The 13812-nt window shown below is 40.1% G+C and overlaps 1 protein-coding gene across 1 annotated transcript in view; it reads right to left on the bottom strand.

Annotated features, from left to right (window-relative positions):
• DMD (dystrophin) overlaps window positions 1–13812 on the bottom strand; it is a 3625631-nt gene that overhangs the window by 2667886 nt on the left and 943933 nt on the right. The window contains exon 7 of the mRNA XM_082246191.1: window positions 758–876. Coding sequence (XP_082102317.1) covers window positions 758–876 — 119 coding nt within the window. The remainder of the gene's footprint in view (window positions 1–757; window positions 877–13812) is intronic.

Here is a 13812-nt window from a genome sequence, read left to right as displayed (position 1 = left end):
TAGAAAAACAACATCAACCAGTAATCTGCATTGCATAATTCACCTTTTCATGTATAATATGTAAATGGCAAGTAAAGAAAATAAATTGGCCAAAGTTTATACTACACATTGCATTATCAAACTAAATATCATTCAGTAAAGGTCTACATCTACTTTAAATTTGACAAATATTTGGCCAGTGTTCACACATGCAAGAAACCCTTAAATGGCCAAATTTAGTACTCATTTATTAGGTGGCAAATCAACAAGATGATCACGTATGTACAAGGATATCACTATGGGATATGAACTGATTGTTTAAAAACACTGCATAGGGCAATGCAAAAAAACATAATTTTTACAGTTTATATACAAAACTATGACAGGTCCACTGTCACTGAATCAACATTGATGAACAACCTATTTACAATTTAAAATTATTAAAAATAGCTTTGTTCTTTATGCACTTTTTCCTGAGGAAAACATACACAAATATGTTCAAAAAGAGTTCACTTGTTGACTATTTGAATGACTGCAAATTGTTTTCAATTTGCATGTATAAGAGAAAAAAAGTGCATTAATTAGAAGTACAGCTCCTGAAAGCATGCATGTGAATTAACACTAACCAGAGAAAATGATGAATCCCCCCTCGTATGTCCCACTAGGCCTTATGCTGCGATCATTTTGCATACAAAGTACATGAAGCATAATGCATCTTTTCCACTGGGAAAATGTATAAGTGTTAATGAAAGTTAAAAGCACAAGTTTGTTTACCCACCATCAGGATCGAGGAGATTTGCGATTCCCAAGTGTTGCTGGGCAGTGTTAAATGCATGATCCAGCCGCTGAACAGCAGATTGTTGGCTGAGAACATTGTTCCACTCAAACAGGTCTGGTCTGCAAAACATAAAACAAAAAAAAAACTTGATGAAGCTTTAAAGAGTTTTATAAAACAAAATTACCATGCCAATGAAGTGTGGCATATTTATTATAAATTATATAGAGCAAATGGCTGTATTAGTATGGACAAACTGTCCCTCTAAATTCATTGTCTGCAGATCTTGATTGTTTACCTAGTATAACTAATGCACCTAATATAACTATTATCATGCTCTATTTTTGAAAATTCAATTACGTATGCATCTAACAACATGATCACTTGAGTTCTATAAGTTTTCATCTGAGGCCAAATAGACATATCACAACTGTACTATATAATGCAGCAATTTATTTCTTTAAATATTCTTTAGATTAATGAAAGTTAAAATTAAATGAAGCCACAATGTACAAGCATTCCAAGCATGCACAATTCAGTCAATAACAAACGATCCATTCTAGGGATGAAACAAACTGATTGAGTCTTTGAAATCAACACCAGTCAGTGTAGAAATTACTACTTTAGTAAACTATTTCCCTAGATGGTAATTTCATCATTAATCAGTTTCAATGCAATAAAAAGGGCAAAGTCATTAGAACTCCTGAAACAACCCCCCACAGGGGGCATATCTATTCTTCCACAATACCTGAGACTATAAAGACTCACAAGTTAATCAATAGAAAAACACAAAAGAAGAGAAAGGCTGGTGGAAATTCAGTCAAAATCTCAAATATGCACCTGTACATTCTTGCTCTGTACTTAAAGTGCTTGTAATGGCAGAAGGTTTTTTTTTTTATCTTAATGCATTCCTGCAACCTTCTGTGTGCAGCAGCCCCCTCAGCCCCCTAATGTTTACCTGAGCCTCGGCTGTCCAACACTCCCCTCCTCATTTTCTGAGACAGCACCATTGGCTCCAACTTCTGTCAATCAAAGTCAGTGAGCCAATGAGAAGAGAAAGGGGGATGGGCCTGGGTTGCGGCTCCATGTCTGAATGGACACAGGGAGCTGTGACTTGGCTCAGGTCCCCCACAGCAAGCTGCTTGCAGTGGGGGCACCCAACAGGAGGGAGGGGCCAGGAGCACTAAAGAGAGACCCAAGAAGAGGAGGAAGGATCTAGGTTTCTCAGTGCAAAACCACTGCACAGAGCAGGGGGAGTGGGGCTTTGAATTGTGTACAAGTAACATTACTTATATCCCAATGATGTTATCAGTTGCTGTAGGTAAAGGGACAGACAATATGTGAAATGAATCAGTAAGGGACAAAAGATTATCCAGTAAACAGGGAAACTATTCCAGAATCAGAACACTTGTCCAGATTATCTTAACGTCTGTAAACTACCACAGCAAAATTGCAGAACTAGAAGTATAGTTCCTAGTTCTAAAACTTCTTCTGACTTTGTATCCAGTATCACCAATTATACTCAAGCTTCAAAAAAAGGTCATAAACTTCCCTTTGGGGTGCCCAGGGGGGGCAGAAATCCCTCGTTCCAGTATAAGCATTTTTGTTCATTCTGTTAACTGCGATACTGCTAGTTGGTTCCTTTGTCTACTGCACATTGTGAATATTTGTTTGCTCAATGTAACTACTCAACTGTGCCTTGCGGCTTATCGCGTACTGTTATTGTTACTGATTTACTAATAAAAATTATTGAAACTAAAAAAAAAAAAAAAGGTCATAAACTGATTGGTGGTAGTGAGAAGCTTCACTTTGGTGGTAGTGAGAAGACATACCTTTTAACTAGTTCCAGACCGCCCACTGCATATATACTAGAGCAGGGCGGCACAGCTGTGCAAAACCACGTACAGGTAAGTGATGCATACATAAGAAAAAGAGAGAAAGGAGGCGTAAACACCTAGTGCATTACCCGTGGTCACTGTTTGTATAATTTTAATAAAATGCCAAATGCATACTCACAGACATGAAGATAATAAAAGCGTGTTACAAGAATCCACTAAACATGAACTGGAACATGTCCTTGAAGTCAGGACCACTAACGCGTTTCGGGAGTCAAGCCCCCTTCCTCAGAGCTGGTCTTACCAGTAGCAGATCAAAAATATATATAGTAGCTTCAATTGCATCGGTTCAGCCCCCCTCCACCTAGAGGGAGTGGGCAGGACCATCCAGTGCCTCAAAAAATGGCCCTCTCCGCCTTAGATGAACATTAACCCTTTATGCATGCATTAGATCATATAATGCAGACCAGGAAAGAAAAACCCCAAAATATGCCAAAAAATAGCCAACTGTTATATGTAGGGAAATTATTATTATCATAACAATATGTATATGCTCTAGGTGGAATGAGCACTTATTAGTGGGCAGATTAATGGGTTAAGTGTATTTTATTGGGTTAAGTTTATTTGGAACATACCCCGCTCAGATCTCCTTGATGTTCCCCTGTCCTCTCTGCTCAAGCGACCCTGATTTTAGCATGATTGTGGCCCCTCGTGTGAAGACATTTACTGCTGCTCTCTGAACAGCACTTTTCTTGTGATGTATGTTACTTCCGGGGGGGGGGGGGGGTTAACCGATACAATTGAAGCTACTATATATATTTTTGATCTGCTACTGGTAAGACCAGCTCTGAGGAAGGGGGCTTGACTCCCAAAATGCGTTAGCGGTCCTGACTTCAAAGACATGTTCCAGTTCATGTATGGTGGATTCTTGTAACACGCTTTTATTATCCTCATGTCTGTGAGTATGCATTTGCCATTTTATTAAAATTATACAAACAGTGACCACGGGTAATGCACTAGGTGTTTGTGTCTCCTTTCTCTCTTTTTCTTATGTACCCATGTTGGAGTTCCCTGCCTGAGGAGAGCAGCACGCCAGTCTTACCCTTCTGAATAAGTGCTTGGCTGAATTTTTTATTAGGTAAGTGATGCGTGCCCATGGGTAGGGGATGCGTGCGCTCCCGCCATCTCCGCAGCAATCTGATTTGGTTCAAAACCGATCAATCATCCGGTCCAGGCAAATGATTTATGGCCTGGACCTGGTGATCCGTTTTGATCAATGGAAAAACCTCCTGCGCCTGTGTAATGTAAACACAATGAAATGATGCCATCTCCCCTACTGGAGCCCTTTTTGGGTCCAGCTTGTAAGGACAGAGCATTACAGTGAGTACACAAGTACTACACTGACACCAGTACACATGGGCACATTTTTCAACCCCTGATCACCCCCCAGGTAACCCTTTCACTCCCTGTCACAGTGTCACTATATACAGTATACAGATAATTTACTGGTCACTGTCTTTGATGTCACTGGTGACGCCAGTTAGCGCCAGCCAAAGTTAACGGTAGGTATTATCAGTCCCAGATAGGTTTAGGGTACCCGCCCTAATAAACCTTTACCCCCTGATCCCCCCAGTTAACCCTTTCACTCCCTATCACAGTTTCATTAGCACAGTGATTTTTATTTCTGATCACTGTCTTAGTATAGCATCAGGGTCCCGTCACATTTTTTCTAATAAAGTTTTAACCCCTTGATCTCCCCGCTCAACCTTCTGGTGAATTTGCAAGCACCAGCAGCTTAGTACACCCTGGTCATAGACAAACCAGCACTGCAGTATCACTTATGTGAGCCCCATAAGTACAGTTCAAGCTGAAGATGTGGCTAGCACAAGTAGTGGCCCGCAGCCACCAAGAATTTGAAAGCAGGCCCGTAGAGCCCATAGTGCCCTACCTGATGCACTTGCAAATCCTGCTTGGCAGCCCTCAGATTCTGCAGCGCTCATACTTCCCCCATTCACTGGTCAACCCAAAATTTAAGTGGAAACAGCTAATTTTACTCCCCTTAATTTTTTTGAGCTGTTTTTCGTGGAAGATTTGTACAGATTTATTGTGGACCAAAGCAATATGTATGCTAATCAATTTATCGGCACAAACCCAAATTTGAACCTTGATTTTTTTTAGCTGTTTTTCACTGAAGATCTGTACAGATCAATTGTGGACCAAAGGAATTTGTATACTAATCAATTTATAGCCACAAACCCAAATTTGACCCTTGGCTGGAAACCTATAATGGTTCCTGAATTTAAGACCTTTCTGGGCCTATCCCTCAACATGGACATTACTAAAAAGAGTGAGTTGTGGTCATATTGGTCCACTGACCCAATTCATCATATGCCCGTGTTCTTTTCTGCCATGGCCAGGGCGAGATACGAGCAAATATTTTGGTTCATGTAATTCAATGACAATAAACTCAGAGTGATCCTGAATATGACCGGCTCCACAAAATTCAGCCCCTCATAAACCACTTCAACCAAAAATTTGCAGCTTGGTTTATCCTTCTACAAGATGTCTGCGTTGACGAGTTCCTAATTAAGTTTTCTGTCCACCTTGCTTTCAAACAGTTTCTCCCCAGAAAGCGCACCAGATATGGGGTCAAGATGTGTAAGATCTGTGACAGGGCAACAGGTTATACATGTAGTTTCCTGGTTTACAAGGAAAAAGATAGCAGTGTGGAGCCGCCCCAACAGCCCAGACTACATAGGGAGCAGCGGCAAGATTATTTGGGACTTGGCGTCACCCTTATTTGGAAAGGGGTACCATTTATACGTGGGCAACTTCTATACAAGCGTTTCACTTTTTAGACACCTCTTTCAATTAGGAATTGGCACATATAGCACCGCACATCTAATCACTGGGGCTTTCTGCAATGGCTTGTAAATGCTCCACTTAGTCAGTGGAGAGAGCCTGCTTGAAGGTTTACATTCCCTGTGATAACAATAAAAATTATTAAAAAAATTAAAAAATTAAAAATAAAAGGGACAGTGTAAAAAAACAAAACCCCCCCCCCCCCCAAAAAAAGATTTAAAAAAAATTGAAGCACTCCTCCCCCCCCCCCCCCTGCTTGCGTGCAAAGTCGAGTGCAAGCATCGGTCTCGTGTCATATGTAAACATCAACTGCACCATGCATGTGAGGTATCGTCAAGAACGTCAGATTGAGGGCAATAATTCTAGCAGTAGACCTCCTCTGTAAATCTAAAGTGGCAATGTGTAAAGGTTTTTAAAAGCTTTTAAAAATGTATGTAGTTTGTCGCCCCTGCACGTGCACAATTTTAAAGCATGTCATGGTTGGTATCTATGTACTTGGTATAAGATCATATTTTATATTTTACCAAACATTTGGGCAGTATAGTGCACCATTTTAATCTGTAGGGCCTCTGCTTTAAAAAATGTATAAAATGTTTGGGGATCAAAGTAATTTTCTAGCAAAAAAAAGTGTTAAAAAGGGCTTGGTCTTCAAGTGGTTAGAGGAGTGGGTGATGTGTGGCATAAGCTTCTAATATTTGGCATAAAATGCCAGGACACTTCAACCCCCCCCCCCCCCCAATGACCCCTTTTTGGAAAGTAGACACCCCAAGCTTTTTGCTGAGTGACATGTTGAGTCCATGGAATAATTTATATTTTGCCAAACGTTTTGGGAAAATTACACTTTTTTTTTTTTTTACACAGTTGTCACCTAATGATATATTGCTCACACATGCCATGGGTATTACACCCAAAATACATTCTGCTGCTTCTCCTAAATACAGGAATACCACATGTGTGAGACTTTTTGGGAGCCTAGCCATGTACAGGACCCTGAAAACCAATCACCACCTTCAGGCTTTCTAAGGGCATAAATTGCTAATTTTACTTCCTCACTACCTATCAGTTTAGTCAAGATGAAATGTCAAGATAGCACAACCCCCCTCCCCCCTAAAAGACCCCTTTTTGGAAAGTAGACACTCCAAGCTATTTGCTAAGAGACATGTTGAGTCCATGGAATATTTTATATTTTGCCAAAGGCTTCAGAGACATGACAAAAACTTTTTTCTTCTTTTTTTTTTTTTACACATAATTGTCACTTAAATGATATATTACTAAAACATGCCGTGGGTATATGTGAAATTACACCCCAAAATACATTCTGCTGCTTCTTTTAAGTACAGGGATACCACATGGGTGAGACTTTTTGGCAGTCTAGCAGCATACAGGACCCCGAAAACCAATCACCTCCTTCAGGCTTTCTAAGGGTGTAAATTGCTGATTGCACTCCTCACTAGCTATCACAGTTTCAGAGGCAATGAAATGCCAAGATAGCACAAAACCCCCCAAATGACCCCTTTTCGGAAAGTAGATGCCCCAAGGTATTTGATAAGAGGCATGTTTCCAGTCTACTAAAAAACCTTTGTTTGTGTAGTATTCATATACATAGTTTTTTTGAAGAAATTAAGTCCCTATGAACAGGCTGGAGGAGATTTGCTTCACTCACAAATGTGTATATATAATTTTGCATATGATTTAGTGTGTTGAATTTTATTTACCTATTTCATCAAATATTGGTGAAGTTAGCACATCTACATTTTTAATCAATTCATAGCAGAAAAAAAAATCCAACACATTTCAGGGATCAAACAGACCCCTCCTTCATTAAAGGATAAGTTCACCTTTGGGAACATGTTACATGTTACACCTGTTTTTAGGGGAGGGGGCATGTAACATGTTCCCAATGCAGCAACCACTGCCCAAACCCCCTCCCTGTAAAAGCAGTATGGGGAGAAGTTCCCCCTACTGCCTGTCACTTTTTGAAATTAGCACGGCTGTGCAGGGCTCTGCCCACATGTTATTCCTTCACAGAGCTCTGTGTGTGAATAAAAAACAAGCCCAGACATCCTTTGAGGCTGTTGGCTTATAGTTCTCAATGAACTACCACGGCTCTGCGGAGCGCCAAGGTAGATCATTGATTCTTCTTGTCAGTGTATCTGCTTGCCCATGCGGGATGTATAGGCACATAAGATGCACTGACAGATCTGCAGGAGACCTGCATGGCACCAGCAATCTGCTGATCACTTGTGCAATGCTTTCCAGGCCCCAAAAAATAAAAGCATACATTTACTGCAAAAAAAATGTGCATGTATTTATTTATTTTTTTTTTTTTAAGTGAACTTATCCTTTAAGGCTTAAGACACTGTTAATTAGTACAGCAAACTTTGCTGTTTTCATTAACAAAGGATTGACCTGCCCGTCTCAAACTGTTCCAAGCAGTACAGGTCTATTTTGTATCTGCTTACCTGAGCCTATTTAATTGCAGTCAAACATTCAAACAAACGGAGTCGCAACGTCATTACGTCACTTCCGGCTTCGGAGCCTGGGCCGTGGAACGCGGAAGCTTCCCGGCCGTTGTCGCTGATCTTGGACAGCCTAAACGTGAGTCTTTTGCTCTCTTTGTCCTACACTACAGATTGTATACGACATCATGGGGCCCTTTTCTTCTATTTGAGGGATCTAAAGCCACGTCCATTCCGCTGGAGAACCCCGGAAATAATCTACCACCTTACAGCAAATACAGGTCGTATATCAGGGGTGACACCTAGTGGACGTATGAAGAAATTGCAACCCCACTCTTTATTTCATTTTTTGTTCACTCTTCACTAAGTGGTAATATAAAAACACCACACACAGCACAGATATTATTTATAATCACTCGTTTATGTACTCAATTATATTTTGCTGAAGTCAAAAGCATTTATCACTAATAAATTGCACCTTTTGGAATCCACTGTTTATATTTATTTAGTATATATACAGCACAGCACTAACACTTTATAAGGTTGCACTTCTTGGGTCCAGGATAAATAATTGGTTATCCTTGTCACACCACAAGTCACTAGTGCACTTTACTTTGGACCCAACGTTTATATGGTATATTTTTTAATATAATTTTTAATATACTGGCACTTTATTCTAAGTTGGCACTTATATAGCACTTATTCACTTTAACCGCTTGCCGACTGCTCACAGTATATTTACTGCGGCAGTCGGCCCCTCACAGGCAGAGTGACGTAGGTCTACGTCGCTCGCCTGTGAGGCTCCCGCGCGGTCACGGATCCCCCCGCGCGTGTGACCAGCGGACCCGATGTCCGCCGGTCACTCGGCGATCGGCGGGGGAGAAGGAGAATGTCAGGCAGCTTGTGTAAACAAGCTGCCTGTCATTCTCCTCGCTGTAAAAACACTGATCACTCGGATCTAGTATGTAGATCCGTTGATCAGTGTCCTTACAGCTAGAGCCACAGCCAATCACAGTAAGAATCACGCCCCTAGGGACACACACAGCCCCTCCCTCCCAAATAAAGTTAACCCCTTCACTACCAGTGCATTTTTACAGTAACAGTGCATATATATAGCACTGATTACTGTAGAAATGTCACTGGTAACCCCAAAAGTGTCAAAAATGTCAGTCAAGGGTCCGATCTGTCCGCCCCAATGTCGCAGTACCGCAAAAAAAATCGCAGATCGCCGCCATTACACGTTAAAAAAAAACACCAAAAATGACAGAAATCTTTCCCTTTGTTAGTAAACGCGATAACTTTTGCGCGAACCAATCAAAATACGCTTTTTGCGATTTTTTTTACCAAACATAGGTAGCATAAAACAAATTGGCCGAAAATTTAAAAAAATTTTGATTTTTACATTTTTTTTGGGGGAATTTCATATAAAAAAATGTGAAAAATATTGTTATTTTTGCAAAATGTACACTCTTTTTTTGTTTATAGCGCAAAAAGTAAAAATCGCACGGGTGATCAAATACCACCAAAAGAAAGCTCTGTTTGTGGGGAAAAAAGGACGCCAAATTTGTTTAGATACAGCGTCGCATGACCGCGCAATTGTCTGTTAAAGTCACGCAGTGCCGAATAGCAAAATACCCTCTGGTCGTTTAGCAGGAAAATCCTCCGGGGCTTAAGTGGTTAAAGGTTACAACCTCCTTGTATTTATTTCACTCTTTAACCCCTTGTGGGTTCGGTTGTTGGCAGCTTACACCTTTTCAATTGTTCAGGATCTCTCACTCCATAGCGCTGGTCACCTCTATCTTCTTAAACATTCCTAAGCTCTGATTAATAAGAGGGTCTGTTTGGTTCCAAAATGCATTGGACTTTTTTTCTATGAGCCAATTTATCTTCAAAAAACTTTGGACTCTTGGATGTTTGTATGGCACTGAGCTCACTGAGACTAAGTTACTAAAGCAGTCCAGAATCTTCACTTAAACAATATATGTGAATTTTCACTTCATTATCCAATCATGTATAAGCAAATTCCATTTTTTTTTGGGGGGCGGGGGTTGTATGCAATCAGGTGCAGATGTTTTTCACAAAATTGGATAGTTTATGTGAATATTCATGTACTTTTAGGTGAAGATTCACAACTTCTTTATTAATTTAGCCATGTACTTGGGAGACAGCAAAGAACATGCAGTTGGTGTGTGTGAATTTATATCACTATCAGATTATCTTGTTACCAACAATAAAGAACATAAACTAGTGAACTTCAGCAATGTCTGGATGAAAAACGGCAGCACTAATCAGGCAGACTATGGTCCATGTTTGCACCTTTAAATTTCAATTTTAAACTAGAGTAACACTTTTTGTAGAAAATCATCCAGTTACTACTTAGTAGGGATGAGCTAAGTGTTTCTCTGTTTCTTTGAACTTTTAGGGTGTTCAGTGTAGACAAACATGACATCTTCCTGCTGTCAATAGCCTTTAAGAAAGCAGTGGGTGCCTGTAATCTGCTGCATCATTGGCAACCACTGACATCACATGGCCTCATTTGATTACATGGCCTGGAATCCCTGGCCATGTAAGCAAATGGCTGGGAAAGGAAGTGATATAATTACCTAAATATGGCAACTTGGCCATATTTGGGCAAATATGTCACTGCAATCCCTGTCTGTCATATTGTCAATAACAGATTGGGTAGCAGTCAACGGGGTTGATTTAATAAAGAAAAATAGACTGTGCACTTTGCAAGTGCAGTTTCACTCTTCAAGGACAGTTACGCTGGAGCTTAGCAAATAAGGTAAAGCTTCACTTTGCAAAAAATACTCAATCAAACTCAAAAGAACTGTACTTCTGCTTGCACATGATTACATGATGGACGTTAGCAGAGTTTCCAATCATTTACTAGGCTCTAGAGCAAATGTCCTTGCAGAGTGCAACCGCACTTGAAAGTTGTACAGTCTATTGGTTTTTAGTAAATCAACCCTATTGCATCTGGGATTTTTCTTTTGGTAGGGAGTTTTTTTTTTATCATTATCTGTTTTAAAATAAAGGACTTGGCAAATGGATGGCAAATGGGTTTCCATTTTTTGTTAAAAGGGGCTTTCAGGTTCTAATAACCCCCCACCCTCACACCCACACAACCCTAACTCAGTGGTTGTGGGGGGTCTAAGGGTGTTTTTTTTTTAAGAGATTCTTGTATGCATCAACATGAGGATGAGGGTTTTTTCCAGGAGATACCTCCATATTGAGGTCATGTTGCCTGGTGAGCTTCTGAAATTTTGGAGTGCATGCTCCTCACCCCCCCCCCCCACTTTCCTGGAAATCTAGGCTGCATGCTTGAATTAAGGGTCTGGTTTTCATAGCCCCCATTCTCTGTTTTTTTTTGTGTAAGGGGCTTTTTTTGTGTATTGGGGGGGGGGGCACTACAAATTTTATTTGTTTTTTGCCCCCAACATGCATACCAGGTCTGAATGTCAAGTATTGGTTTTGGGGGGACCCCCACTCCAATTCCAATGTGAATTGTAGCCTCAGTTTCCCGTTCTTTGCTGAAGGAGTGGCACCCGTAGTGGTCTTCTGCATCAGTAGCCCATCTGCTTCAAGGTTCCATGTGTTGTGCATTCAGAGATGGTATTCTGAATACATTGGTTGTAAGGAGTGATTATTTGAGTTACTTGATAAAATTCTCCTCTGACATTAACAAGGCATTTTCGTTCACACAACTGCCGCTCACTGAATATTTTATATTTTCCAGACCATTCTCTGTAAACCCTAGAGATGGCTGTGCTTAAAAAAATCCCAGTAGATCAGCAGTTTTTGAAATACTCAAACCAACCCATCTGGCACCAACAACCATGCCACTTTCAAAGTCACTTAAATCCCCTTTCTTCCCCATTTTGATGCTCGGTTTGAACTTCAGCAAATTATCTTCAACACATCGAAATGCCTAAATGCATTGAGTTGCTGCCATATGATTGGCTGATTAGCAAATTGGGTAACCAAGCAATTGGACAGAAGTTCCTAAAAAAGTGGCTGTTGAGTGTGTATACAAAGATAAAGATAGGGGGTAGTCCTAACGCACTTACTTTTCTAGGGTGACAATACTGCTCCTCTATAGATACAGTACATTGGAATAATTAAAATTCTGTTTCCGTGTTTGTATATGCCTTATTGTTTTGAAGCAACATGTTACTCACTGTTTAAGTTCAAATACACTACGCTGCTTCTGAACTAATGCATTAGTATTAGTTCAGGACAAGTGTGGCAAAAAAAAAAAAAAAACTGTGGTAAAATTTTGTGTCAGAATAGTCTGTGGAAAATATTTCTGTTAATGTAAACATGCCATATTTAAAGTGATTCAACTGACAATTTTAGTAATTATTGCTCGGCCTTGTGGTGTTCCTAAAATGGCTCCTAATGTAGCTTAATTGTCATGCTGGTGTAGCTGTGATGATGGTGATTTGTAAGTAGTGTTTGTTCTTTATTTTAAGAGAAAGAAGAAGCAATTACTTTTCTTGAAATAACCTCTGTAAGAAATCTTTTGCAGCTCTCTGGAAAACAGAAGTGACAAGAAGGGTCTTAACTACATTAAAAAATCAATTAAGAGCCGTGATAAAAAAAAAAAATATGGGATTATCTCTGGGGGAAAAAAAAATGAGACTTGCTGTGTACTTTAAATCATGCAAGTCCCTGATTTGTTATAGCTGTACATGATGCTAAACATATGATCCTATCTAATCTAGACGAATTCCAATTGCACTTGATTGTGATTATTCTGTCTGAGTGGCTTGAGACTGAAAAGATAGCCATGTTTTGATGCAGGTGTTCAAACTAATTAAAAACTTCAATGTTATTAAGACTCATATTTCACATCTGTTCCATCCTTGCACTCTAACATGGTAATAATGGATGGAACCGAAGACATACAGTAATTCTAGAATGCTTTGTTGTTTTCTAGCAGCAGCCTTCACATAACAAATAACACCTAAAATGAATCAGCGCAAATCAATGTGCTAAATGAACTAAAACTAAAAAAATGTGCATACCAAAGGTGCTGAATATGAAGACTGGCTGCTATCACTAATACCGTGTTTTCACTACACATAAATGTTTTTGATTGTCTGTTCACACATGGGCGTCCGCAGAACTTTTTTCAGGGGGGGGGGGGGGGGCAACATTTTAAGGTCACCATGCTCCACCCCTTTTTCAACAATGTCATGAAGGGGAGAGGCTTATTCCGTATACTTATTTTGAGTATTCATTTTTAAAGAGCAAACAGGAGCATTTATTTTTAAAGCAATTGTTAACCTAAAAATTGATCCTGTTACCTTAAAGCATGTTACACAACACAGTGCTTGTGCTGTGTAATTTGGCCCCTTCTATCACCTAAAATACCTGGCTGATCCTGCCTGGCTATGTCCTCCCCTCTGTAAACTGACCACGGTATACCATGGCGACTAAGCCCCGACACTGTGGTCAGTTTACGTGCCTCCATCATCCATAGCTCTCCTGTCCTCCTCTGTCCTCTCCGCTGCAGGCAGCTGTCAGATGGGGAGAGGAGAGAGGAGAGGGACAACGGGTCACGTGAGCGGCCTCAGCCCTCTGAAAACTGGTAAAGAATGGCTTATTTTTTTTAAAACACAGACTCTGGGGCAAACAGTATTATTAAAAAGAATAAAAAGAAATGTGCAGCGCTGGTATTGATGAATATGTATAAAAAAATAATACATAAAAGTCCAAACATAAAAAGTCCATCAAAGAAATCCCAAGTGAATAATTGTGATGAAATGAGTCCAACAAAGGATAATGTGATCTTAATGTGCAGCAAATCCCAACACCAATGAAGATAAGTGGATTGCGCTCACCAGATGGATGGGACCCAGATACCATATAGTATATGGGTCATACAGGCTTAAGG

This window comes from Pelophylax lessonae, assembly GCF_965119305.1.
Source record: "Pelophylax lessonae genome assembly, chromosome: 2".
NCBI classification, from domain to species: domain Eukaryota; kingdom Metazoa; phylum Chordata; class Amphibia; order Anura; family Ranidae; genus Pelophylax; species Pelophylax lessonae.
The sequence above is the reverse complement of the archived record's forward strand: the minus strand, read 5'-3'. Positions and strand labels throughout refer to the sequence as shown.